General features: G+C 52.4%; 4 protein-coding genes and 1 long non-coding RNA gene across 8 annotated transcripts in view; 3 read left to right on the top strand and 2 right to left on the bottom strand.

The window, feature by feature from the left end:
* trim8b (tripartite motif containing 8b) lies at window positions 1-7386 on the top strand. The gene is made up of 5 exons (XM_003978136.3): window positions 1-2433; window positions 4604-4699; window positions 4797-5062; window positions 5139-5254; window positions 5356-7386. Exons 1-5 carry the CDS (start codon window positions 1828-1830, stop codon window positions 6042-6044), a joined length of 1773 nt encoding a protein of 590 aa, XP_003978185.3. The 5' UTR covers window positions 1-1827; the 3' UTR covers window positions 6045-7386.
* A 2547-nt stretch (window positions 7387-9933) lies between these two features.
* LOC115253277 (uncharacterized) overlaps window positions 9934-24614 on the bottom strand; it is a 16202-nt gene continuing 1521 nt past the window's right edge. The window contains exon 2 of the long non-coding RNA XR_003891582.1: window positions 9934-10617. This is a non-coding gene — a long non-coding RNA (uncharacterized lncRNA). The remainder of the gene's footprint in view (window positions 10618-24614) is intronic.
* On the bottom strand, window positions 9941-12470 carry arl3b (ADP ribosylation factor like GTPase 3b). Its single transcript, XM_003978137.3, has 6 exons — window positions 12321-12470; window positions 11697-11840; window positions 11204-11320; window positions 11076-11126; window positions 10779-10964; window positions 9941-10698 (listed from the first exon to the last, which is right to left on the bottom strand). The coding sequence occupies exons 1-6, from the start codon at window positions 12321-12323 to the stop codon at window positions 10651-10653; spliced, it is 549 nt and encodes a 182-aa protein (XP_003978186.2). The 5' UTR covers window positions 12324-12470; the 3' UTR covers window positions 9941-10650.
* On the top strand, window positions 12774-17707 carry sfxn2 (sideroflexin 2). Of its 3 annotated transcripts, none has more exons than XM_003978138.3 (12): window positions 12774-12921; window positions 14427-14645; window positions 14896-15066; window positions 15134-15232; window positions 15309-15384; window positions 15530-15615; window positions 16158-16218; window positions 16302-16368; window positions 16445-16494; window positions 16570-16619; window positions 16698-16745; window positions 17120-17336. In XM_003978138.3, the coding sequence occupies exons 2-12, from the start codon at window positions 14491-14493 to the stop codon at window positions 17217-17219; spliced, it is 963 nt and encodes a 320-aa protein (XP_003978187.2). In that variant the 5' UTR covers window positions 12774-12921; window positions 14427-14490; the 3' UTR covers window positions 17220-17336. The 3 variants fall into 3 exon arrangements, with proteins under 3 accessions (XP_003978187.2, XP_011617762.2, XP_029706639.1); XM_011619460.2 differs by lacking the exon at window positions 12774-12921 and adding an exon at window positions 14037-14331; XM_029850779.1 differs by lacking the exon at window positions 12774-12921 and having other exon boundaries at window positions 14421-14645; window positions 17120-17707.
* On the top strand, window positions 18261-23871 carry timp2a (TIMP metallopeptidase inhibitor 2a). Of its 2 annotated transcripts, XM_029832961.1 has the most exons (6): window positions 18261-18647; window positions 20623-20723; window positions 20804-20912; window positions 21774-21898; window positions 22081-22314; window positions 22913-23871. In XM_029832961.1, the coding sequence occupies exons 1-5, from the start codon at window positions 18518-18520 to the stop codon at window positions 22276-22278; spliced, it is 663 nt and encodes a 220-aa protein (XP_029688821.1). In that variant the 5' UTR covers window positions 18261-18517; the 3' UTR covers window positions 22279-22314; window positions 22913-23871.

Raw genomic sequence — 24614 nt, 5'->3', positions numbered from 1 at the left:
CGCTTTGGGGACCAGTCCAGCTCGCCTGCATTCCTCTTCTCTCCAAAGCCTGACCGACCGAGACAGAGAAAGAAAGGGGGGAGAAAAATACCAATTATTATTCACAATCGGTCCGGATTTTTCGGAACCACCAAGGCGACTCTCACCGGACGCACCGAGCAGATAAGACGGCGACTAAATAGCCCCGTCGAGGCGGCAGCGTTTGGACCTGCTATAGCGTCAAAAAGACGCGTTTTTTCCGCGATAACGACGGTGCCGTGGGTCGGTGGTTCTGCGTAGGTTCGCGATCGAACGAGCCGCTTCGGCGGAACAGCCTCTTCACGGCGGATATCTGCTTTTTAAATGAGGATTTACAAGATGGCTGATGACAGCTCCCCCTAACAAGGACAGAAAAGCGACGTCCCCGTCCACACCGGCAGGGTGTATTTTGGTATTTATCCGAGCTAAACCCAGAAATATGGCCGCTTTGTAAAGTAATGAGCATAGCTGATCTGAGAGTTCGGTGGGGATTCGCGGCCCGTCCGGTGGTGATCGGTACCTGTGCGATGGTAGAAAATGGTGAGGTGACGTCGGAGGTTATGTAGGCGATTTAACCCAGATAAGGAAGTAGAAAAATAATGTTGGCTAAAGGCTGAGGCCCAAACAGGCGAATCCGAGAGCAGGCCGGGCTGGATGTGCAGGATTCCGAGTGTTTTCCGGGGGGATCCGTGATCGATGTGTCGGAGGAGGCGAACCGAGCGGCTCCAACATTCCTGCGGAGCCTAAAAGCCTTTGTTTTGTGCGCAGGAGCCGGACTCGAGTGGTGAGACGACCAACTATGCAGTGAGCAGGCCCGGAGCGCCAGCCCGGGTTCGGATCGCTCTTTGAGGGGTTTTTTTTGTTGTCGACAGTAGGGAAAGAAAAAAAAAACCGAGGCCTCGTGTTCAAATATGCGCGCTGAGCCGCAAACTGGCGTTTCCCCCCCGAGCCGAGGCGCCTCGACGGCCCGCCGAAGGCCCTGAGCTCCCGCCGGGGACAAGGAAATTTCTCGTCATCTGTCCATTCCCGTGGAATTAAAGTGCAGGTGGCGCCCCCCCCCCCATCCGGAGACTTATTTATGATTCAGCGGACAAAAGCGGTGCGACGCGTTCCGAGTAGCGAGAGAATCGGGCGTCCTTGAGGTCCTGGAAAACAGGTCTGGGGCTTAAAAGCTCCGTGTAGGACGAGTCGGGACGGGTGCGCACTGGAACCCGTCTTCCTCGCCTTTTTCATGCTTCATTTGTCGGCCTGAAAAGCTCCTCGGGCGATAATAATCTGACTTTGAGGCGGAGGAAGGGCTCCAATCGGGACCGAGCGTGTTTTCCAGGCCCCCTCCTGGTGGCTCAGGTCACCGTAGATATTCAGCTCTGTGCCTTGTTTGCATTTCATGGATTCCCTGTAGCTGAGGCTCTCTAGCTTCCCCGGGCCTATAAACACATGCAGGAGCTGTGAGGGCAGGCCCACCGTGCGCGCGCGCGCGTGCGTGCGTGTGTGTGATTTAGAGCAGAGCAGCGTTTACTGTAATCTGCGTAACGTCAGCTCCTTCCCAGCGTGTTGAGATCAGCCCCTGTTGTCATGCCGGCCTGAAGCTTCCACCCGGTCACTTTTGGGGATCCTGCTGCACCACAGCGCCTCGGTCAGGGAGGCGCCGCTCCGCTCCGAAGGCTCCGGCGCCGCTCCGCTCCCAAGGCTCCGGCGCCACAGACTTTCAGGCCGTCTAAGGTTTGAAGGACTTCCTCTCCAGACTTTTCTTCTTCTTTTTTTTTTCGTTTCGTAAGAAGCGGCGACCTCACGGTCCGCTTGGCGCCGATGTCCGCCTGCGCCATGATGACCTCCGACATGGCCGAGACGTGGAGGAACTGCTTCGAGGAGGAGCTCATCTGCCCCATCTGCCTGCACGTCTTCTCCGACCCCATCCAGCTGCCCTGCAAGCACAACTTCTGCCGGGGCTGCATCAGCGAGGCCTGGGCCAAGGACTCGGCGCTGGCCCGCTGCCCCGAGTGCAACCACGCGTACACGCAGAAGCCCAGCCTGGAGAAGAACCACAAGCTGTCCAACATCGTGGAGAAGTACAACGCCCTGAGCGTGGAGAAGCCCAGCACGCCGCCGCTGCAGTGCATCCTGTGCCGCCGCGGCCCCCCGCTGCCCGCCGCCAAGGTGTGCCTGCGCTGCAACGCGCCGTGCTGCCAGTCGCACGTCCAGACGCACCTGCAGCAGCCGTGCTCGGCCCTCGGGCACCTGCTGGTGGAGGCGGAGGCGGTGAAGGCCTGGACCTGCCTCCAGCACGACAAGTACCGGCTGTACCACTGCGAGGCCGAGCAGACGGCCGTGTGCCAGTACTGCTGCTTCGCCCGCTGCCACCCCAGCCACGGGCACGCCGTCACCGACGTGGAGCTGCGCCGCAATGACATCAGAGTAAGACCGCGTTCCTTCCTGATGTTTAAACCCACGTTTAAACATCTTTGGGGCCTGTTTTTAAACACTCTTCAAAACAAATGATAAGAAGCCGAAGGGGGGGACTGGGTGCGCCGGCGCCGCCGCCGCCGAGGGCTTAGCCCCGCTGCGTTTGCGGCCGCCGCCGCCGCTCCACGTATTCGCCGCGGTAACTGCAGCGGGCGCTTGCACGTGCGGAGTCGCTCTGTGCGTCCAGACTCCCTCCTCATCTGTTGGAATGACAAACAATGTGGTGGAGGCAGGAACAATGAGGGGGGCCCTCAGAGGGCCTTATCTTCCCAGCACAGGTGCATCCGAGCTCAAGGATCGCCAGTTATGAAGGGGGTGGGGGTGGGGCTGGGGGGGGTGGGGGTGGGGGGGCAGGAGGCGAGGGAAAGGGGGATTAATGTGATTTGTCACTAGTCGACCCACTACTCTGCTTTTTTATCCAGCTCCTGCCTTATTGAGAGTTTATTACCCACTGTTGTTCAGTCAAATCCAGGCCACCCCTGCCCACCCACACACACACACACACACGTGCACACACCCACACACACACGCCCCACCAGCCTTTTTAAAAATGTTCCAGGACTTTTAGTCAGCGGGCGAGCCAGAAAGGCTCCGTTGCTCCTGACTCATTCGGTTCACCCGACAGGCTGTTTCAGTCCCGACCGTCACGCTCGGGTGTATCTGTTTCCTGTAACACAATGACTCAGCTTCATGTGGAGTTTATGGTCACCTGGGGCACCGGGGCGCCCGTAAGGGGCGGGGGGGGGGGGTGCCCGTAAGGGGCGGGGGGAGGGCGCCAGTACGGGGTGGGGGGAGGGTACTGTTTAAGCTAATATATTTGCACAAGGGTCCCACAAATGTAAAATAATGTGAATAAATGTGAAATGCGTAGGGGTGTTGCCTGTGTAGTCCCCCCCCCACCCCCCCCCCACCACTCATCCAGCTGCTACTCCAGGCGAGGACCGTCCTTCCCGTTAGCGTCTGTGATGGAGGAGACGCTGTAGTGAAATGACAGCTTAAGAGCAGCCCCCCCTCCATACACCGCCCAAAGCCTCCCTCCCTCCTCCCCCCCCCTCCCTCAAAGGTATCCCATATATTCAGCCACAACCCCCCACCCTCTGGGGAGCGCTGAATCCTTCAACCCTGGTTTCTCCCCTGATTTCAGTTGCTGCTGGAAGCGTAACTCAGTCAATCAGCACAACCAGGTCACCGTCCTGGTTCCACCCATGTCAACTGTGTCTACACGTGTGTGTGTGTGTGTGTGGGGGGGGGGGGTATCTGGGGCAGCAGCTCTCTACCATGTGCTACAGAGGCCCAGAAGTCTGCTGGTCTACATTCCAAGCTGGGCAGCAGCTGATCTTCAGCGATAAGATCAGCTGCTGTTGGGTCGGAGCGACGGGATGTTGGTGCCAGGAAAAGAGCGCCAGTGTGAAAAACAACAGATTATTGACTTGTGGGGTCGGATTTACGGAGTTAATCTCCCTTTTTAACCGCTTCGGGCCAGAAAGTATCGAAGGTTCGGCAGCTATTGTTCTGCTTCGGACCGTTGAAAAGAGATGAAACTCGTCCATTTTGTGCTCGGTGCCCAATCACCGGCGTTCCTCTCCTCCGTCGAAGGCCGATTGAGGATTATTCATATCTGCCATTAAATATTAAACACATGCAGGATTAGCAGATCTGTGCCGTCTCGTTCCCACTGAGAGACAATGCAACTCTTATTTTAAACATTCGCTCCTCACGTTGACCTAGATGAGCCTCCGTGTTTGTGTCGGCTGTTGTTCACGTGCAGAAAAAAAGAGTTCGGACCCAGAAGATCCGCCTCTGCTGTGGGAACCTTTTAAAGAGGTGCTGGTGGGGGGGCAGCGCCGGCGGAGCTTTTCCTGCCTCTATTTGCCCATTTATTTATCTGCTCGCTGCCTGCAGCTCCCCCAGCATTAGCCCTCTCTTACTAATGCAAACACAAAATAGCTGCTGGTTGCCATGACAGCGCCCCCCCCTCCCCCCTCCCCTCGCAGGGATCGTGTGTTGGATGGAGACTAATTTAGCCGGCGACTGGGTTCTGCTGCCGGGATGCTAGTGGGTCGCCGTAGTAACGGTGTCCCGGCCCTTTTTAAACCTCTCCTTTCTCCTCCTGCCTCCACAGCAAAGCCTGCTGCGGCAGCAGGAGCGCGTGGAGGAGCGAGTGCACGAGATCGAGGAGCAGCTCTGCAAGCTGGACTCCGACAAGTGCGTGGTGGAGGTAGGTGTGCACCTTCTGGCGCCCGCTGCGGCGTGTTTGCGCCAGGCCGAAGGAGCGTTGGGGGCGCGCTGACGTCCTGATTGGTGCGGTTGAACAGGACCGGGTGTGTGAGCTGAAGGAGGAGGTGCGTCTGCAGTACCAGCGCATGCATCAGCTCCTGGAGGAGGACCTGAGTCGGACGCTGGAGGCCCTGGACCGGGCGCACGCGCGCTATTGCCAGGACAACGCCGCGCAGGTCCTGGCTCTGGGGGAGCAGCGGCACGAGACCCAGAAGCTGCTGAGCTCCATCCACACGGCCTTCAGCAAGGCGGAGGACCTGAGCTTCATGAAGAACACCAAGCCTGTGAAGATCCTCACGGACAGGTGAAAGAATCCGGAGTCTCTGCGGCTCCGCGGAGGCCGGGGGTTTAACGTCTGCGTGTGTGGGCGTGTGTTGCAGGTCGCAGGCGTGCGTGGGCGGCGCTCTTCCTCCCTATAAAGTTGGGAATCTCAATTCTAAACTGTTCCTCTCTGAAATCTCCAAGCGAGAGAAGAGCCTGAAGAGAACACTGGAAGGTGGGATCATGAACACCACAATCCCAGCTGAATCCGGTATCTTACTGTCGGGGGGGCTCTTTATTCCAGCCGACACGTTAATCCTCTCATTCCTCCCGCAGCTCCTCTCACCCCTCCATCGACCTTCCTGCAGTCCATCCCTGCCTACCCCAGCGGGCAGAGTTCTGCCTCTGGAGCGGAGAAACGGAAACATTCCGCCGCCTTCCCCGAGGGGAACGGCAGCGTTGGAAAAAACACGGCTCCGGGTTTCAAGGACTCCTCCTCGTCCTCGTCTTCGTTATCCAAGCAGCCCTACCTGGGCTCTGGCTCCGCCTCTGGGGAAGGTCAGTCCACCAATCAGCAGCCTCTGGGGCCCTGCGGCCCGCCTCACATCGGCGAGGGCGGCGGCGCAGGAAGCGGAAGCGGCTCTCTGACCAGCCACCACTCGGGCTCCGTGTTCGGCTCCTCGCACTTCCCCCCGGGGGGCAGCAGCTCCTCCCACTCCTCCCAGCAGGCCGTGCTGCCGCAGTACGGCGGCCGGAAGATCCTGGTGTGCACGATGGATAACTGCTACTGCTCCGGGATGCCCTCGGTGTCGGGCCACCGCAGCCACCCGCCCTACCCGAGGTCTGGCTCCTTTCCCTGGGTCAGCACCCAGGACTACCCCCCTCCTCCCGGCCTGGCCTCTGGGGGGCCGTCCATGCAGGGCCTGGCCGTGAGGGACTGGATAGACGCCTCCCAGACACACAGACACACAGATTTCTACGGGCTGTACGGGCAGCCCTCCACAAAGCACTATGTCACCAGTTAACAGAGTAGACCCGCGCTTGGATATAGAGACACCAAAATAGCACACCTTTAAAGAATTATTAACTGGAAGTAAAGAATGCAGTCGCACTGTACACATATTCAGTCTTCACCATCCATCCACACACATGTAGGACAGGTACACACCTTCGGGGGCAGGGTCCGTCTCTCGGGCTCCCCCTTTCACTCCGATTCTCCGTGGCGTGCTGCCGCTATGATGCATAAACAGTCTGGCACAAGTTAGAGGAGCCTCCGTGTTGCCGTGGTTACGGGCCGGAGGACTTTTATCAGGAAATGGCTCCGTGGATTCTCACTGGCGTTGAAGGGAGAGCGGTGAGGGACTTGTGCAGGTCGGCGCCTCTGACGTAGTGAAACCCCTGAGCTCCGTTGCCTTACGCTCTCAGCAGGGGGGCCCTGTCCCCCCCCCCCCCCTCTGGCCGGGCTGCCCCCCCCCCCCCCCTTTTGATTTTTGCCGCCGCGGCGCCTCTTCCCGTCTTTGCTGAGTTCAGGGATGGATCGTACGTACAGCTTGAACACGCTAACGCTCTTCCATTGATCACCCACAATGCACTTGCGGATGCTTTTTTCCCCCCCCAATGTCTGGACTACAGATGCTGGACGGTGGCGCTGCGCCTGAGGGGGGCCCCGGCTCTGGGCGCCGGACCCCACCGGACACAAAACGGCACTCTGACACAGACTGTTTCCATTTCCTAATTAGCTTTGTGTCATTTGGTACATCTGTAGCTCAACGCTTGTCTACAGAGACGGTTTTAGAGGAAATGGCGAGACTGGACCGAACCAAACCAATCAAGCATCTGGAGGACCTGACGATGCTGTAATTGTACTTCCTGCAGGGCAAGGATGTCACTTCCTCTCAATAAGCACACGGGCGCTCGGCTTCCTGTTTGCAGCTCAAAGCATGCAGGAAGTTTTTTTGGCTTTTTGTTTTTTTTTCTTTCCTTTTCAAAAGAACAATTGGGGGAAAGTATGCAAAATACATGTATGAAAGGAAAAAAGGGTGGGAGGAATTTTTCAAGAACTTTTTCTAAAAGACGTAGACGAGACGGAAACGTGAGCGTTTGTCACGAGCGGGAGCCGATCCGACGGTCGGCGGGAGGTGGGGGAGAGGCAGACAAAGGTATCTTCTTTTGTAAATATTTTGTGAAATGGAAAAATGACCGAAGTGATTTGGAGGGTTCCAAATAAACAGATTGAAACCAACTCGCAGCTCTCAGCTCTGTACATGCAAACCATGTTTCCCTTTGTGTTAAGTGTGGCAATATTCTATATTTCTATTCTATATTTTGTTAACTCTTTCAGCAATAAATCCCATGAAAAGACCAAAACACCCACTGCATTAGTATTTTAATGCTTGTCCCTGCTGAGCGTGTGCTGGAAATCTGCTGCTTATGTTTCTGCTTCTTTATTTTTAACTGTACAACAGAGTGAAACATCCTCCCACTCCATAAACACGCCACAAACTTCCTTCTGAAACATGCAAACGCTCCCCCGCCACTGTTTCTGATGAGGCGTGAGCGTGGTTATTCATCTCAGAAGACCCAATAACGTGGGGGGGGGACCAGCCTTCAACATCTGCAATGAGGCTCCGGAGCGTGCGTGGGTGAGGGGCCTCCGGGAGGAGACGGGATGGAGATTCAGAGGACCCTTCGGTCCGACTGTGCGTTAGTTCCCCGCGGTGGGATCGTTAAACTGTTCCTTGATAGGAAGAAGCTTCCCACCCAGGCTGCAGGGCTCGTCCCCGTGCGCGAGTGAGTGGAAATGGAATTTCCTCTGGTTCAAAGGAGGGACGGTGATGTTCGAGGGCGACGATGTGGAGCTGAAGGTGCCAAAGCGCCGTTAAAAGAGTTAGAACAGCCCCGACTGCTGATAACATCTGCAGATTAAAGCAACTTAAATCCCATTTTCATCTATTATTGGGTGAGACCGTGTAACTGTGCACAGACGCGGATGCGCATGCGCGGACTTTAGCCCCGCCCCCAGCTCTTAAAGGAACAGTCCGCCCAATAATGTCGCTCATTGTCTCTTCACCTCCATGTTGATGAGCCATCCATCCATTTTCTTTAACTGCTGGTATTCCGTGCGGGGGCCTCCGTGCTCGCTAGAGCCGCAAGTTAGTTTGATTAGAAAGGGGGGAAAAACGGGCTTAAAAGGTTAAATAAATGCCGACGTCTGTGCTTTACCACCAGCTTCCCATGATTATTGTTTCCTGACCAGGTTGTTGCTACTTGAGTGTTGCACATGTGTACTGCAGGACATCACAGTCCAACACACAGGGAGAAGCTTCCAGCTCTCCTAAAGCCTGTCAGCGATTAAAGCCACTTTTATGTATTGATGCTAAACTGGGACAACTATCCTAGCAAATAGAAAAACGTTTGAAATCTTCCTACAACAAAAACTATTCCTTTGATGAGGCTTGTGGTGCCATAAAATTTGTAAATTGCTCTTTGCAAATTTAGCAGTGAACTTTCAGACGCAGCCATAAATTCTTAACAGGGACTCGAAGAGCTTTAAAGCTCTAAAACAGCTGTGAGAGGAGGCTCTGTTCTTCTCCACTGGTTCTTCTGGCGTCGGGCAGCAGGAAATAAGGCAGAAAATAAAAGCATGTTTAATTGTGCTGTTCCATCTCGCTCCCTCCCGTCTCACTCCCACCTCTGGCCTCTCTGAGGAGCCAGTAGAAGTGCACTTCTGATGTTCTTTATTTGTTTTCCTCCAGTCAGCAAACCTCAGCAGAAACACAAGAGCTGTGGGGTCGGAGGTGCCGGGTAAATTGCAGCAACTGCTTTTCTATCTTTCACGCTCTGTCGCACACACTATCAGAAAAAACAAAAGCCCTCTGTGTCTCCTGACACACATCCTCTCACACTGCTGCACACAGCTGCTGCACAGCTGCTTGATTCACAGGGAGAGACCAGGGCGCTAATTTGGTCCACTGCATCTCTGACACTTTTCATGCCTTATCCCACTTTCCAATTTATTCCTGAGCAAAATTGAAGACCACGGATCCTGGAATGAAGGATCTGTGGAGGTATTGTGACAAGCAGCGACATCATATAACGCCATCTTTTGGTGAACAGCATGTGTAGCCATGCTAAGCGCTACGAGGAAAAATTAGCCTCCATTTTAAAAAGCCCCTTAAAGATGAAAGACCAGCCACTGATGTCGTGACCCCATCGTCTCGCTGCTCGTTAGCCTTCAAATGGAACGCACACGCTGCTTTTCCATGGAGCTTTGTGAGAATGGAAGTTCCACAAATAAGAACAATCACAGTACATTCTGTGTGTCCATTCTGAGGAGAGGAAGGCTGCACAATGAGCGTCATTGTGTGAGAAGAAGAGGCCCTTAGCAAGTCTCTGAGGCCCTCGGAATCAGTCACCTACAGAGCCCAGCAGAACACAACACCACAGCGCCGCTAAGCCTCTCAGAAACCGACCTCGGAATTCTGAATGAGTTCATAAAAAGCCTGGATTGTGCACGACGCTTTTCAGAAGGGAACACTCGCGTTTGCTGATTAGCACAGAAGTGGAAGGAGGAACGGCTCATTTCAACATTTTAAATCCCACTAGCACATATTAAAATGAGAAATCAGAGGGAAGCCAGAGTCACATGAAGAATTAGGTCATTTCCCTTCCCAGGCTGCTGCGGACAGATGTTCCAAACTGTAGATTTTAAGGAAGAAGAGGAGGAATCAATAGGTTCTTCCTCAGTGTTGTGTCACTCTGACGTGTGAGCGTCGGCTGTCTCCTGCAGACGCTCACACGTGCTCGCTTCCTGTCGGGAACAGCTGAGCCCACCTGTCACGGCCGACACGGCAGCGCGTCCACGCTGCGAGCGGCAGGAAACAGGCGAATCACAAACTCCACGGATGGTTTCTTTGACATGTATTTTCCTTTCTTTTTATTCCTGATCCGTAACTCCAGCTCAAACAGGCGGATCCCTGCGAGAGCGCCAACAAACGCATCGCCACGTACAGTACCTGCATTAAAAAAACAGCCAGCAAATCTCTGATATGCAAACATTATAGACTACAGACGCTCTATAGCACGTGTGGAGTTACACACCAACACATTTCATCCAAAAATGTAGTTCCCCTTTTTTAGTACACATTACAATACATTTTTTAATGTCTGGGAAGTATTGGTCAGTTTTTCCGACAGTTTTTTGACGTCACACACTAACCAGGTGTAGGAGCAGTTTCCTCTCTACCATAAATAAGACAATTACAAAAATATACCTCACTTCAAACACGATCGTAGCTGGAAAAGCCTTTACAGTTAATAAAAACCATGGTGGGGAGGGAGCTGAGCGGGGGCTGGAAGAGGGCAGCACTCCGACTGGGATGTTTGAGGTCGGCAGACGGAGGTCGGCACTGCTTGAAGCTTCCACGGGTCCCTCGGAAACCCTCCATATGTGGCGTCCAACGTTAGATTAGTGGAGATTCAACCTCATTGATACGGAACTGCAGGGCGCTAAAAAGTGGTGTGTTTACATTCACAGATCCCACCGTGCTAAGGCTCAGGAAGGTGCAGAGTGTGTGTGTGGGTGTGTGTGGGTGTGTGCTGCAGCTGCTCCTCCTGAATCAAACTCCAAAGCTATTTTTTCTTGGAGTTGACGTTCTTGCACAACCAATTTATCCCTTCCTGAAAGTGAAATTTGAAGCGTCACATGAGGAAAAACGGGGCACATAAAAGCAAACGCGAGATCAAAGCCAAACGCCGACCTGGATCCCCTCTCCGGTCAGGGCCGAGCACGCCTGGATCTGCCATATGCGATCACGGATGGTGTGCAGGTTGAGACCCTCGGCGATCTCGGAGGCCGGGGCGGCCGTCAGCAGGTCCTGCTTGTTGGCAAAGATCAGCACCGGAACGCCGCTCAGCTTCTCCTCATCCAGTAACTCCGCCAGCTCCTGGAGGACACACAAACATCTGGACACTGTGGCGGCGTCTGATAACGCTGGTCAAACGTGAGCGTTGGGAGGATGAACGCGGATTGGTCGGCCATCCGGCGCCACACGAACCTGACCCGTTTCCTCAAACCTCTTCCTGTCGGCACTGTCGATGACATAAATCTGAGACAAAGGAAAGTTGTGCTTTTAAGCATCTCCAGCGGGTTTAGGGTTGATAATTACTCTGCTCCGTCACTCACCAGCAAATCTGTGTTTTCAAAGTAATTTCTCCAGTAGGGCCGGATCTTCCGCTGGCCTCCGATGTCCCAAACGTTGAGTTTAAACCCCTGAGACTGGACACTTTTGATGTTAAATCCCTGGAATGTAGACAAAAATGCAGTTAGCTATTAAGATAACAGAAACATCTGACTTCTCGGTTTAAAAGTGAAGCCCAACGGGTCCAAATCAGTCATGGCACCGAGTCAGAGGACAGGATGGGTTTGGGTTTGGAGCCCGTCTTGTATGTGCTTTAAACACCTCTCCCTCGTGCACAATAACAGGCGACAGTTTCTATAGTTACTGTCTCAAGACTCCTATTCACAATCTAGCAGAATAACACGTTTAGGCTCATCACCATATTAATTTAGAACGCCAGTATTCTGGTTAGCACAAACCAGGAGCCACTAAACAGGACTGGAGCCAGATGCTGAGATAGTGGGGAATGGGGGCATCTCCCTGGTCTGGGACTGGTACCTGTGTGGGGGTGATGTGGCTGATGTCCTCTGAGGCCAGATGTTTCAGGAGGGTGGTCTTGCCTCCGTTGTCCAGACCCAGCAGCAGAATCCGAACCTCCTGGTCTGGTGTGCTCTTTAGTTTGCGCAGAATGGAAAGCAATCCCTGTCACAAGGCAGGAGAAGAGGAGTTCAGGACACGAGTGATGGTGACAAGACAACTAGTGATGAAGCTGATCACTGTTGCAGACATTAATTCCTTTGCCTCCACCCGAAGTCATCACTTATAGGCCGTGTGGTGGCACTTCATTTACCGAGTTCTCCTCAGGAGAAGCAGCCAAAAACAGCACGTCCCGTGATTAGATATTTAGATCCCGATGAGCCGGGTGGTCGTGCACGTTCAATTCTAAATTCACGACCAATTAAGGAGCAAATTAGAGCCAACCCTGGTTAGCCTTTTAGGCTAATCTCCCCTGAGCAACAGGGTAGCTTTGGCAGCAGTCGGACGCTTTTCTCGCCAGGACGCCTTCGGGTGGCTCCTTTATCCCTCGGCTGCGTTTAAGGAACGCTGCTTGACGCGAATCCCCCACAAATGTAGCCTGATATTCACAGTTAACCGCGATTTAGCGTGGAAAATTCTACTCACCATCTTGTTGCCTTCTCTCTTGGAGACGCCGCGGAGGGTTACTAAGGAGAGTGACGTCAGACGCACAGGACGTACGTGGGGCGTGGCCACAGCCCCCAAAATGGCGGCCACCCGAGGTGTTGGCTAGTTAGCTCCGGGCTAACCAAAAGGTTGATGTAGAAACCTAAAATCCGTACACCGTCCCGTCCCTCACTTCCCTCGAAAGTTGCGAATACACCCATCCGTCAATTCACATCCTAAATCATCACTAAGATGAACTTTACTCGTTATCTATCGTTATGGTGTTCCGTATTTAGCATAAGAGAGAACTTTAATATTAGCCATATAGATTCTGCCATGAACATCCGGCCAACATATTGCCTTCCCTTCATTCTGGCTACGGTGTCTATTAGGCGAACTCGTCAGACTTTATTTTAGTGCTTCTCGGTGTATTTGGAAGTTTCCACGCAGGGATCTGCCCCAACTCGCCATTGGATGACGCCGTGCCACGTGCACACGTCCTCGCGCTGCCGCACGGGCCAGTTGGCTACCTGGCGGGTCTGTCGGAACTGGGACAGGGTGGATTCGGGGCGATTGTGGGTGGATTCGGGGCGCATCAAAGGTAAACCCCTGCGCTTCTTTCATAATACGTGTGTGTGTGTGTGTGTGTGCGCGCGCGCGCGTGCACAGTTTGCAGAACCGGGGTGAGCGCCGGTTGCTCGGGTCAAGAGTTGCATCACCCCCAGTTCAGAATGGCATGTCCGCAGTCTTGTCTCGCTTTGATCGCCTCTTTCTTCACTTTGATCAAATGTCTTCGCCAGAGGGACTCGTACACGCTCGTGCACGTTCATATATGCGTTCTGCGGCCCCATTTGCGTGAGCACTTCTTGAACGTGACGTGGTGATCCAGATGTATTTAGATGTTGGTTGTGGTTTAGCCTGTAGATCTTGTTTGACCTGGCTTTGATGCCGCTTCTCCTCTTTGATGTCTTCCATTTCGCACCTTTACAGGACACATTTGTTCATGGTGCACGAAGGGAGTCAGTCTTTTGTCGTTTCACCATCAGGAACCTGACACATATCATCAAAACACAGCCTGCAACGCAGTGCATGAGATTCTCTCCCATTGATCAGAGGAATGAAAGTGTTATTTCATATAGGTTCAGGACAGCTCAGTGGATGTGTTGCTTTACTGGGTTCCAAATCACAAACCTTTTCTTCATTTAAAGTTCTTAGTCTTGTGCACACATTCTGCACGTCACCATTAACACACTACGCTTGTCTGTCTCGCCCCAGTTGCACCAGTGCAGAGGATTGTGGGTAAAACCAGCTAATATGGTTGCTTTTAGCTTAAAGGAAACATTTTCTCTTCTCAAGTGTTTCTCTTGTTTGTTGTTGTTGTTTTTTACAACAGTTGATACACTCTATAATCTGAGTTCTGAATGATAAAGTGCATATTTAAATGCCCTTCAACCATCCTTTCCTTCTAATTTATATTCTTTAATGTTACCAGCTATGTTTTGGTTTGTAGAGCAGGATTCCCTTCTGCAGCATGTTTCAGGCTTCCTCCGAAGGTACCGCAGGACTTTGCCTCTTCTCTGAGCAAATATTAGACGATCCAGTTCCAGCCTGATTGAGCCTTCATTTCCTTTTTAGTGGAACCACCTCACGTTGTCCGTTATATAAGCAGAAATCCACGTCTCTGGGAGTGTTAATATTACTATCGTGCTCAGTTGGAGGCTTGAGGATGCTGATCTGTCTTCAGCTGGTTCTGATGCTCTGGTTGGGAATTAATACTGCTGACACCACATCTCCAAACGATCACCTGTGGAACCTTAAACTGAGACGTGGTCAATGATTTCTAGAGGAAGTTTGGCCCTTGGGAAATTTTTAGCTCTCAGTGTTTGTTCAGTGCTGCTTTGGTACAAGTTGGCTGACAGAAGCGCCTCCAGTTTTATTTCATTTAGACCAAATTCATCTGATCTTAGAGCGACTTTCCCTCCAGAGTCGTTAATGATACCAATGATCTCCGGTACAAACCAGTTTGGGCTGGTTCTTATCACTGTGGGCCTCCTCTCGACGGGCCGCAGTTGAGCTCATTCTCTTATTTTTCATCTCTTTTCTCAGGATCACCTCCTGCACACCGGAACCGTTTATGCCTTAAAAGCTGCGCTGCCTTCTGAAAACCACCATGGCTTTGAGCTCATTCGACATCGACGCGCCCAGATGGGATCAGACGACGTTCATGGGACGACTAAAACACTTCTTTAACATCACAGACCCTCGAACGGCGCTCTTACCTGACGCACGCCTGGACGAAGCCAAAGCTTTGGTAGAAAGCTGCAGGTAAGGGAGGGTTTTCCCTCCGTGAACGGCTTCTTTCCACCATCGATTCCTCCTCCACCACCGCTGGTTCCTCCTGATGCCAAAGTGATGCTGGAGGCCACCAGGTGCTTTACAGATCTGGGAAAAGTGGTTTTTGATAGTTCACTTCAAATCAGCTGTTTCTGCTGAGAATTTTGGAAAAAGAGACAGTGGAATTCTGAATCCGTGTGTGCACGGAGTGTTGAGTCTGAGGGGTTCTGTGGATCTGCAGGGCAGGGTCCACCCCCCCAGGAACAACAGAGGAGCACCTCCACTATGCCAAGAAGCTGTACGACTCAGCCTTCCACCCCGACACGGGAGACCGCATGAACCTCATCGGCCGCATGTCCTTCCAGGTCCCTGGAGGCATGGCCATCACCGGCTTCATGCTGCAGTTCTACAGGTCCTGATCTCACCCGCAGTGTTGAGCGGGAGCTTTCAGGCGCTGATGGGAGTGCTTGTGTTTTCAGGACAGTTCCTGCTGTGGTGTTCTGGCAGTGGGTGAATCAGTCCTTCAACGCGCTGGTCAACTACACCAACCGGAACGCCGCTTCCCCAATCACCCCCAAGTAAGGAACAACTGTCGTTTCGCGCTCATGTCAGCGTAGATGATAAAACACATCAACTTATCTGCCCGTCTCCCAGGCAAATAGGAGTGGCCTATATCACAGCCACCAGCACGGCGTTGGCAACAGCGGTGGGACTCAACCTCTACACAAAGGTGCAAAATCTCAGCATCCCTCTCTGATGATGGGCTGGCCCCATGTTTCCCTCTGACTGGCTCCTACAGACCACTTTTCCTCTCCCCACTACAAACATTGACCTGTGCATTAAAAAGGCGCCTTGTCTTTTGCTATCTTTTGCAGAAAGCTCCTCCTCTGGTCGCTCGCTGGGTTCCTTTTGTGGCTGTGGCTGCAGCTAACTGCGTTAACATTCCGATGATGAGGCAACAGTGAGTGCTTCTGTGTGAGATGCTGCTGAGTGAATGTGGAGGCGGGTGTTTTGCCATATTGCGCGGGTCTGAAGTGACGAGTTGCAGCGACAGCTCCCGGTGCTTTCCTAGCATAGCATCGAGCTTAACGGCTAAGCCACTGACGCGCAGCAGGTAAACACAACATTTGGTGGTGAAGACACTTCAGTCTGGACGTTGCAGTCGAAAAGTTAAAAATAGTTTCTGAAAATTCCCACTGCTTTTGTCGGTGACGGGATCAGCATCTAAAGTATCTCAACCACTCGATCAACCCTCCTGATGGAGCATGTGCAGAACTGGCTCTTTCTAATGGCAAACCACAGAAAACGTTAGTAATCTTTCACATATATGGACAAACTGTGGTTTAAATGACGGATAATATGTCTTTGTTGGTCTTTGCTAATTAGGACTTTTCCTTGAGTTGTGAAATGTTTTAGTCACTTGTGTCTTACTGATCGTTTTAATCTTTTATTCGTTTCTTTCCTACAGATTTATATTTGCTTCCCACTGATTCTGTTTTACAGGGAAATTCTGAATGGCATCGCTGTGACGGATGAAAACGGCAACAAGCTGGGCCATTCTACGGTCAGAATCCCAGCCGAGACTTCCAAACCGGCCTGCATTTAAGAGGTGTTTAAAGTGACTTCTCTGCTGTATCTGTCCCACAGAAAGCAGCAGTTAAAGGCATCTCCCAGGTGGTCATCTCCAGGGTCACCATGGCCGCGCCGGGAATGAGTGAGTAAATAACAGACGGCGTTCCGCAGGTGATCCTCTTCCTCTCTTGACTCCTTTTTCCCTCCTTTCCTGTCAGTCATCCTCCCCATCATCATGCAGCGAATGGAAAAGTTCAAATTCATGCAGGTGAGACCTTCAGCGTCACGTAAGTCCAGGATGTGAAAGTGTGGCTCTGCCCTCAAGCTGCTGGTGTTTCCACAGAGAATCACGTTCCTCCACGGTCCGATCCAGGTGATGATGGTGGGAGTGTTGTAAGTAGACCACAAAGCTTCGAACGTTCTCAAAAGTCTGTCGGCGTGGTGAAAGATGTTTCTGCTCCTCTTTAACAGCCTGATCTTCATGGTGCCTGCTGCCTGCTCCCTCTTCCCACAGAGATGGTACTGTAACGGTCTTTTCTTATCTGTGCAACACACTGTCAACGCTCATATATGTGCTTTGTGTCCCACACATGAAACACTGTTGTTACTTGAAACTCAAATGTAATTTTTAGTGTTTCTAAACATCCTTGAAATTCCTTCTTTTCCCTCTAAATCTGCTCACCTGGTCCTGGATCACCGGATATCTTACTGGGAACCTTGAATTATCTCCCAGGTCACCTCCTCCGGGAGAACCCGGAGGTGTTCCTGGGGTGGATGGGAGATGAACTCTCTCCTTATTATCGGCAGCGTTTCCTAGTCTGCAGACACAAACGAAGAGGCCTTCGCTGGCTTCATCAGACGGTGAATTCTCACCTCTTTTCTGTCCTTTACAGCTCCATAGCTGTGTCCAAGCTGGAGCCTGAGCTGAGAGACTCCATCCAGTCCAAGTATGGAGACGCCGTTCAGCTGGTGTACTTCAACAAGGGCCTGTGATGATGGGATGGACCAGAGTTATCTGCTCAACACACCATCGAGCTCCTGCTTTTCTCTTATTACTCTAAATTTCTCCTCTTCCCATTGGTGCGTAATGGTGGAACTCCCCCTTTTCTTTTTGGTGTTTAAATCCAATTGGAGCAGTCGTGCTCCTGCTGACAGCCAGATTCTTTTGCCTCAGGAACAGAGCAGTGCATTACTTTAGCAGATTAAAGGTGATGATTCTGTGGCGTTAGAACGCTCTTCCAAAGCCTTTTGTGACCTGTGCCTTAACCGAAGCGACAGGGCCAACTACCAAGGTGGAAGCATGTTCCCAGTTTAGCTGTGGCTCACTGTGAAGCAGAGCTGGGGGGCGCTGCCCTCTTCTGCCAGAACCGTGGCATTATTTATCTGGAAGGGTTGCCAGCTCAATCACGGCGTGTACAAACTTAAGCCTGTACTACCATCCGTGCTATGTGGAATAAATCCAATATTTCTTTCCTTTGCTATTCTTCTAATTTGTCTTTTTTTGCAAAAGATCAACTGGTTCCACTTGAAATAAATTCAAGTGAAAGTCTGCCTGATAAATGTATAAAATAATACATATTTTGTTTAATTCAACAATAAGAAACACATCCTGGTGTTTAATCTTTAGTGCAGGTGATGTGACAATAATGAAGAAATTATGCATTTTAATGTTGTTGGGGTTTTTTAGTTTCATGGGGACTCGAGGAAAACTCAGAATTAAATCGTTTTATGATTATTTTGAATTCAAGCGACATGAATTTAATTACTAGATTCTAATTAACGTGAGTTTGGACTTCTCGGGCCTGAAGTACCGAGTTCGTCTTGGTTATTACGGCGGGTTATTTTTTTTTTTACATATTTTGTACATAATCGAGTACAACTTACTTTTGGTGGCTGAGTAAATTCAGAGCAAAAATAATTTGTACTAAAATGATACGCGGAAAAGACTTTAAAAGGGCTAAAGTCCGCTAATAACGTGCTAATGGGACTTCCGGCGGTGTTCCAGACGGGGCCACAGCGCCCCCTGTCGGCCCCGCCGCTACCGGAGGGGGAGGAGCCGCGCCGTCAGTCTTATAAAACCGCCTTGATCTCCGTAACGAAAACATTCCAGAAAGACAGACAGCTGTCGATATTCGGACAGACAGGGCTGACGATCACGCGTGGAAGCCGCCTGCTGCCGTAGAGACGCGGAGAAGCCGAGAGCGACGTTGCGGTCGCCCGCTGGAGCCCGACGACACCGCATCTGCGCCACTAACGATCAAACGGGAAGAGTCACGTCGGGGGTTGTGAAAATGCCGTTTTCCGTCCACGGCATCTTTTGCACGCTTGTGCTGCTGGTCCTGTGGCGGACAGAGGAGCTGACGGAGGCGTGCAGCTGCGCTCCGGTACACCCGCAACAGGCGTTCTGCAACGCCGATGTAGGTGAGTACAGCAGCACCGCCGCCGTCGTCGTCGTTGTTGTTGTTGTTGTTGTTGATGATGATGTTTAGCCGCGCTGCAGCTGCAGCTGCACATCTGGCGGGAGTCTGCAGCTCTCCCTCGGCCCCTGCCCCCTGGTTGGTGGTGCGGCTGCTCCTCAAGGCCATGGGCCGACTGCTGGGGTGGCCGACACACACCTATTGTCACTATTAGTCGAGCCATGATGAAGCGCTGATGTAGCTCAGGGTGTTGGAGCCCTGTCGGTGTGACGCACGGGAGGGAGAGAGGAGTGGCCCCTGAGCATCAGCTCCGGGTTCTGCTGTGTTTGTTTACCAGGCTTCACCCTCAGCAGTGGGCAACGTGGCACAGGACAGCAGGAGGACGGAGGACGGAGGAGGACAAGAGGTGGACGAAGTGTCCCAGTGTCCTCAGCCACGCAAACCGTCGCACCCCCAGTTTTCCTCTCCTTTCTTATTTCCATTCCTGCCCCGTTTCTTCTGGGAGTGGTGGTGCTGGGAGGAATTACAGGAATGCTGCTGGGGTTTTCCCAAGTTTTGCTCCGGTGTAATGCAGGGATACACACAGCTGTGGTGTGGCCATGCCTGGTGGTCCCTCACACACCGGGCAGCATCTGGACAGCTGTTCCACTGGCACCACAGCGTGCTCGTCTGTCATCTCTCAGGTGTGACTCAGGAACTGAAGCTCTTTGACTAATTGTGTCGCAGCAGAGGCGTGTTTGCGTCGGCGTGCTGGTGTTTTTAAAGGGTGATGAGTTAATATAGCTGTTGACCGCTGAGGAAGGATGAGGCGGGCTGAAGGCCACGCAGACCACAAACAGCAAGAACTGTGCACGTCACCGCTCTGGCTGGATCTGAGTTCAGCAAATAAGAATAGAGACGCTTGTCTGACTGTTCATGATGGACGTGGACGACAAGAACAACGTCTCCTTTGTCAAACGGAGGCTCGTCGTTCGTGCACGTGTAGACGCTCCAGACTCTGTGTCACCTGGTATAAATCTGCTGCCCACAAAGGGGGAACTTCCCAAACAGACCCTCCCAGTCACACTGTGGTGCGTGGTGTGGAAGGCCCGAGTCACCCTGCCGAGCGCACGTGAACACACACACATTGGGAGTGTAAACAAGCAGACGTCCCAGTGTTTCCGCCAGCATCGGGGCTGTGCTGTGGGACCCGCGTGATCCCTGACCCCGGCGTGCTCCCCCAGGTGACCCTCGGCCTGTGCCCACATGTGTCTGAGCTGAGCAGACCACATCAGGAGGGTCGTGGTCACGAGGTGGAGTCAACGGGGGGGGGGGGGGGGGGGACGATGTGGTGGGGACGGATGAGAGTAGAAGAGTGTGTGTCTGTTGGTGGAAGCTCCACCATCATGGGGACATTTGACCTCTAACAGTCAGGTGACCTTGTCTGAGGCCTGCGACCTGCTGCCTGTTCTCTGCTCGTTAGTCCTGGTGTGTGTGTGTGTGTGTGTGTGTGTGTGTGTGTGTGTGTGTGTGTGTGTGTGTGTGTGTGTGTGTGTGTGTGTGTGTTGCTGTCGTATATTTGCACCAATGAAGACACAATTAATGAATCAAAAAGCAAATCAGCTGCCGACTTTTGACTGGTTAATTACTGGCAGAGGGAATCGATGGCGGCGCTGCGGCGCCTCACATCCGGTGAGTCTCTGCAGGCTGTTCTGGCGGCCGTGGGTCCAAGCCCGCGGTCCAGAAGAACCGGGCCGGGCCGCTGGTTTGATTAGATGCTCGCTGGGGTTGTGCCGCAGCGTTTGCTCGTGTCTGAAACAGGAACGCATGTGTCAGTTGTTCAGAAGCTATTCTGACAGGAAGTGAGTCATTTGTTGACTTTTTTTAGCTCAATGTTTCCATTTTAATCACCTTTTAATCGTCTCCTCACCATCGCAGCATGGATTACGTGTTCAAACCTTAACCATAAACCTTAACCTTAACCTCTGCCTGGTTTGCAGTGATCCGAGCAAAAGTGGTCGGAGAGAAGGAGGTCAATTCTGGGAACGATATCTACGGGAACCCCATCAAACGGATCCAATATGATGTCAAGCAGATCAAGGTGAGCTCTGACCACAAAAACACGCCACTGTTCTAGTTCAACTAGCTGATTTAGACTTTTCTGGCCTGTCTTTGCTCCAGATGTTCAAGGGTCCTAAACAGGACATCGAGGCTGTCCTAACCGCTCCCGTGTCCGCCGTCTGTGGCGTCACCCTGGACGCCAGTGGCAAGAAGGAGTACCTGATTTCAGGTACAGATCGGACGAGGTTCTTCAGAACTAGAACCCGTAATGAGCCGTGAGAAGCCCTTGTTCCTTGTTCCCCTGCCATGTTCCTGCTGCGTAGCTCTGACTGACTCTGTTGCGAAGGCCGTTGGGACACTTTGACCTCAACACACACAGAACCTGTCGACACAACCTGACAAACACACCCGTTACGCCATTCCTGAGGTTGTATCTGGGGAAGGTTGAGACACGCTGCCGGTCCATTATTGTGAAAAACCGACTTGAGTTAAGGGATTTAAAGGTCAAATGTGACATAAATCACTCTCTTCACTGCTGCTCTGACAGACAAAATAGATCTACGACCCCGAAGTGCCCTAAAATTGTAGGAATAAACGTGAGGAACTGTTAAGCTGTGATGGGAAACCCAGTTTCAGCATGTGTGCGCCCGAACCACACGGATGCTTGAAACGATTCCGAAGTAACGGTGCTTCCCCATTTAAAGCCTGGCTGTGATGAAAGCGGCGATGGCGTCACCCCGACTCTGGTGTCACATCACAGACGGATGCACCCGCCAACGTGCACCCTGCTTACACAGAGCAGGAAGTGCTGAAGTCTGCCTTTCCTCCCTCTTTCTCTCGACATGTCGGCGCCAAGAGGGGGGAAAGGCCGTCAGCTTTCTGCCACCTGGGGCATCTTTTTCAATGGCTTTGCCCCGGTTCAGAGGGAGTTTAGCCGGCGGGAAATCCAGAAAACTGGAGAAATGAATGTGACCTCTGCCTGGATGCATCAGGAAATCTGTGTTTTTGTGTTTTAGAGACACGCGTCACCTTGTTATGTCTGAGTTTCTCCTTCAGGCTGAAGACTTTATCCCGTCCTCTTCTTTTACAGGCAAGGAGGAGGCCAGCGGGCGCATGCACGTGACCCTGTGTGACTACATTATGCCCTGGGACTCCCTGAGCAACACCCAGAAAAAGGGGCTTAGTCAGCGCTACCAGATGGGCTGTGAGTGCAAGGTGGGAACGCTGGTGTGTGTGTGTGTGTGTGTGTGTGGGGGGGGGGGGTGCTGTGTTTACCCCAAGGTTTCACCTCCTGCAGTTTGCAGCAGACATAATAGAACATCTGAGAGCCACAACAACAGCTGTCACAACAAAAGAGGAACCGCTCTCTTAAAGGAGACCTGTGTGTGTTCCTCCAGATCGTGCGCTGCCCGTCTTTGCCCTGCGAGATCTCCGCCCCAGAAGAGTGTCTGTGGACAGACCTGATGATTGAGAAGCTGGTGCACGGTCGCCAGGCCAACCATTACGCCTGCATCAAGAGGGCGGACAACTCCTGCTCCTGGTACCGCGGCGTCTCCTCGCCTAAGAAGGAGTTCTTGGACGGCGAGGAACCCTAATCACACGGCGCCCCGGCTTCCTGCTGCACAGCAGGAGTCCGTTAAGATTTGACATTTTTTGGGTGATATTAATTAATGAATAATTCAAAAGGCAACCTTATTGTGACTTAAATTCTGGTGAGAAAACAGCCCTTAACCTCCATTTTTAGGGCCCTCTCTTACACCCGGGGTCCTGGTGACGCTGAATTCTCACATCTGCTGCAGGTTTCCGCTTTGCAATGTTTATCGGGGGGGGAGAGGGGGGGGGGGGGTCCATTTGCTAAATTAACCCCTGCTCAAAAAAGTCAAAAGCATCTGGAAGAGACCTCGTAGGCGTCCGAACCCACAGATTGGCTGTGCAGATGTGAGCGGTGGATTTGCTCCCAGTCGGACCTCGGCACCACCCCAGTGTAAGATGGGGCCTTAGAAACGGGCCGGCAACACCGAGCCCAGCTTCTGCTGTCAGACGCAGCGTCTGTGAAGATCAAAGCTAGCAGGGTGACACATAGACTGGTCGAGTGATGACGCCCCCCCCCTCCTGAGGCTGGCGTCAGGAGGGCACCACCAGAGGAGCCGGGCTGCTCTTCCACGGCCCAGATTTCTCCCTTTATTACCTCTTTTCAGTCAAAATTCCAAGTTGCCTTTGTTTCCTCAGCGCGTCTCCGTGTCCGGATGGTCAGTTCCTGCTCGAGTCGTGCTGAACTTCCCCTTTAGAGAGCGTGGAGACGTGGTGCTGAAGGTCATCGGGTCACGGCTCACCCCAGCATGGAGCCTCGCTGGACCAGTCTATGCTGCGTAAAACCTCAAACGCTCCAATTCGGAACCTGCTCCCGAGCGTAAAACGCATCCAAAATGTCCTAAATTTGTCCCCCGTCCTCGTCTCGCCGCCCCCCCCCCCCTCCCTGCGGGGGGTGTAGCTGTACAGTACCGCTGCATATACCTTGTTGTTGATTGATGCTCATTATTGACTGCAGTAGAACTAGCCTTGCACTTAGTGAGGATGTGTCAAGCTGCCCCCAGCTGCCCCAGCCCCCCCAGGCCCCCCAGGCCCGGGGGCTTTAGGTGAGGCGTGTCAGACACTTTTTAAGAGCTCAGATTTTGCGGTGACGGAACAAAAGTGGCGGCGAGTTCAGGAGACGTTTTTGCTGATTGTAAAAGGGAACGACGGAGCTTCTGGGGTGTTATTTTTTTATGTGAATTTGTCTGGGTGTGGCCAGCAGCAGCCTCATGAGTTGCCAGTGTGTTTCCACGACCTGTTTAACCTTGCTTTGACCTTTCTGGCCCTCCCAGTATTATTGACAGTTCCACAGGTGTCAGAGGTTTACAGGACAGATGGGCGTCGGAGGCCTGGCTTAAAACTAGACGCTTTCATTTTGCATCACCTTGCCGTGTTTTTTAGTGTTACTCTTCGACCTGTCATGATTTTTATGTGTGTTTGGACTGAGCTCAGTGGGGACTGGAGAAGGGCGAGAGTGGGGGCCATGGGAGCCTCTTTGGTGGGTGAGGGGGCCGTTTGTGTGAATAAGAGCACCGTGCATGTGTTTGATGCTTCGTGTAAGTCCTGGCAAAGGACAAATATTCAGTATTATCAGAAATAAAAACCCAGGTTTGAAAGACGAGACTCGTGTGAGTTATTTCAGCAGAGCTTTGGTCAAACAGGCGACATCAACACCAGATCTGCAGCCACAGGTGTTCTGCTAGGTCCTCGGTAGTTTCTCACTATAATAATAATGGTAAATTACAACTAGTCTCCCTCAGAATAGGACGTTACGCTTCTGCCAACAGAGCAGAAGCGTCCAGCGATGCCTCTAAAGAAGCCTGTGTCTTCATGTCCTGAGACGCTGCAACGAAATGGACGTTTCTGCAGAGGCTCAGTGTTTATGTGGAAATGAGCATTTACAGGTTTAGTTATTAGATGTTAAAGGTGGTAAATTTGTCCTCTCCAAACACAGCAGAGGGGGTGGGGGCACAGGGGTGACACGAGGGCTAACACGCCTCCAATCAGGTCACATCTATTTATGTGCCAAGGTGTTGCATTCAATAAGTTCAGAGGATGTTACAAAAAAATAAAATAAAGGAAAGAAAGGAGCCAAACTTGACCAGCAAATACGTGCTGTTATGAACAGGAGCCAGATGACACGTGCAGGGTGGTGGACAAGAGGACAAGAGAGCAGATCCGTCTCATACGCGTGCTGATTGACTCCACCAGGAAAATATGTGAGAAATGCTCATCCGCAGCCCAGAGAGGGTGGTTCTGCTCAGCCTGTCCTCAGTAGAACCAGGCGGGTGATCGTCCTCCTGAGAGACGGGACCACGCTCCGGACCTGCTGTCTTCAGGACACACAGCTGGTTCGACC

Source organism: Takifugu rubripes, chromosome 1 (assembly GCF_901000725.2).
Source record: "Takifugu rubripes chromosome 1, fTakRub1.2, whole genome shotgun sequence".
NCBI lineage: Eukaryota > Metazoa > Chordata > Actinopteri > Tetraodontiformes > Tetraodontidae > Takifugu > Takifugu rubripes.
This window is presented reverse-complemented; position numbering and strand designations above follow the sequence as displayed.

Coding starts and splice junctions, on each gene's coding strand:
- trim8b (XM_003978136.3), top strand. CDS start 1,828: ATGTCCGCCTGCGCCATGATGACCTCCGACATGGCCGAGACGTGGAGG. Junction 2,434..4,603: donor TGCGCCGCAATGACATCAGA/GTAAGACCGCGT, acceptor CTGCCTCCACAG/CAAAGCCTGCTGCGGCAGCA. Junction 5,255..5,355: donor CCTGAAGAGAACACTGGAAG/GTGGGATCATGA, acceptor TTCCTCCCGCAG/CTCCTCTCACCCCTCCATCG.
- arl3b (XM_003978137.3), bottom strand. Junction 10,965..11,075: donor GGTTTGAGGAAACGGGTCAG/GTTCGTGTGGCG, acceptor TGTGTCCTCCAG/GAGCTGGCGGAGTTACTGGA. Junction 10,699..10,778: donor TGACCGGAGAGGGGATCCAG/GTCGGCGTTTGG, acceptor TTTCACTTTCAG/GAAGGGATAAATTGGTTGTG.
- sfxn2 (XM_029850779.1), top strand. CDS start 14,491: ATGGCTTTGAGCTCATTCGACATCGACGCGCCCAGATGGGATCAGACG. Junction 15,616..16,157: donor ATTCCGATGATGAGGCAACA/GTGAGTGCTTCT, acceptor TCTGTTTTACAG/GGAAATTCTGAATGGCATCG. Junction 16,495..16,569: donor AAAAGTTCAAATTCATGCAG/GTGAGACCTTCA, acceptor GTGTTTCCACAG/AGAATCACGTTCCTCCACGG.
- timp2a (XM_029832961.1), top strand. CDS start 18,518: ATGCCGTTTTCCGTCCACGGCATCTTTTGCACGCTTGTGCTGCTGGTC. Junction 18,648..20,622: donor GTTCTGCAACGCCGATGTAG/GTGAGTACAGCA, acceptor CCTGGTTTGCAG/TGATCCGAGCAAAAGTGGTC. Junction 21,899..22,080: donor AGATGGGCTGTGAGTGCAAG/GTGGGAACGCTG, acceptor GTGTTCCTCCAG/ATCGTGCGCTGCCCGTCTTT.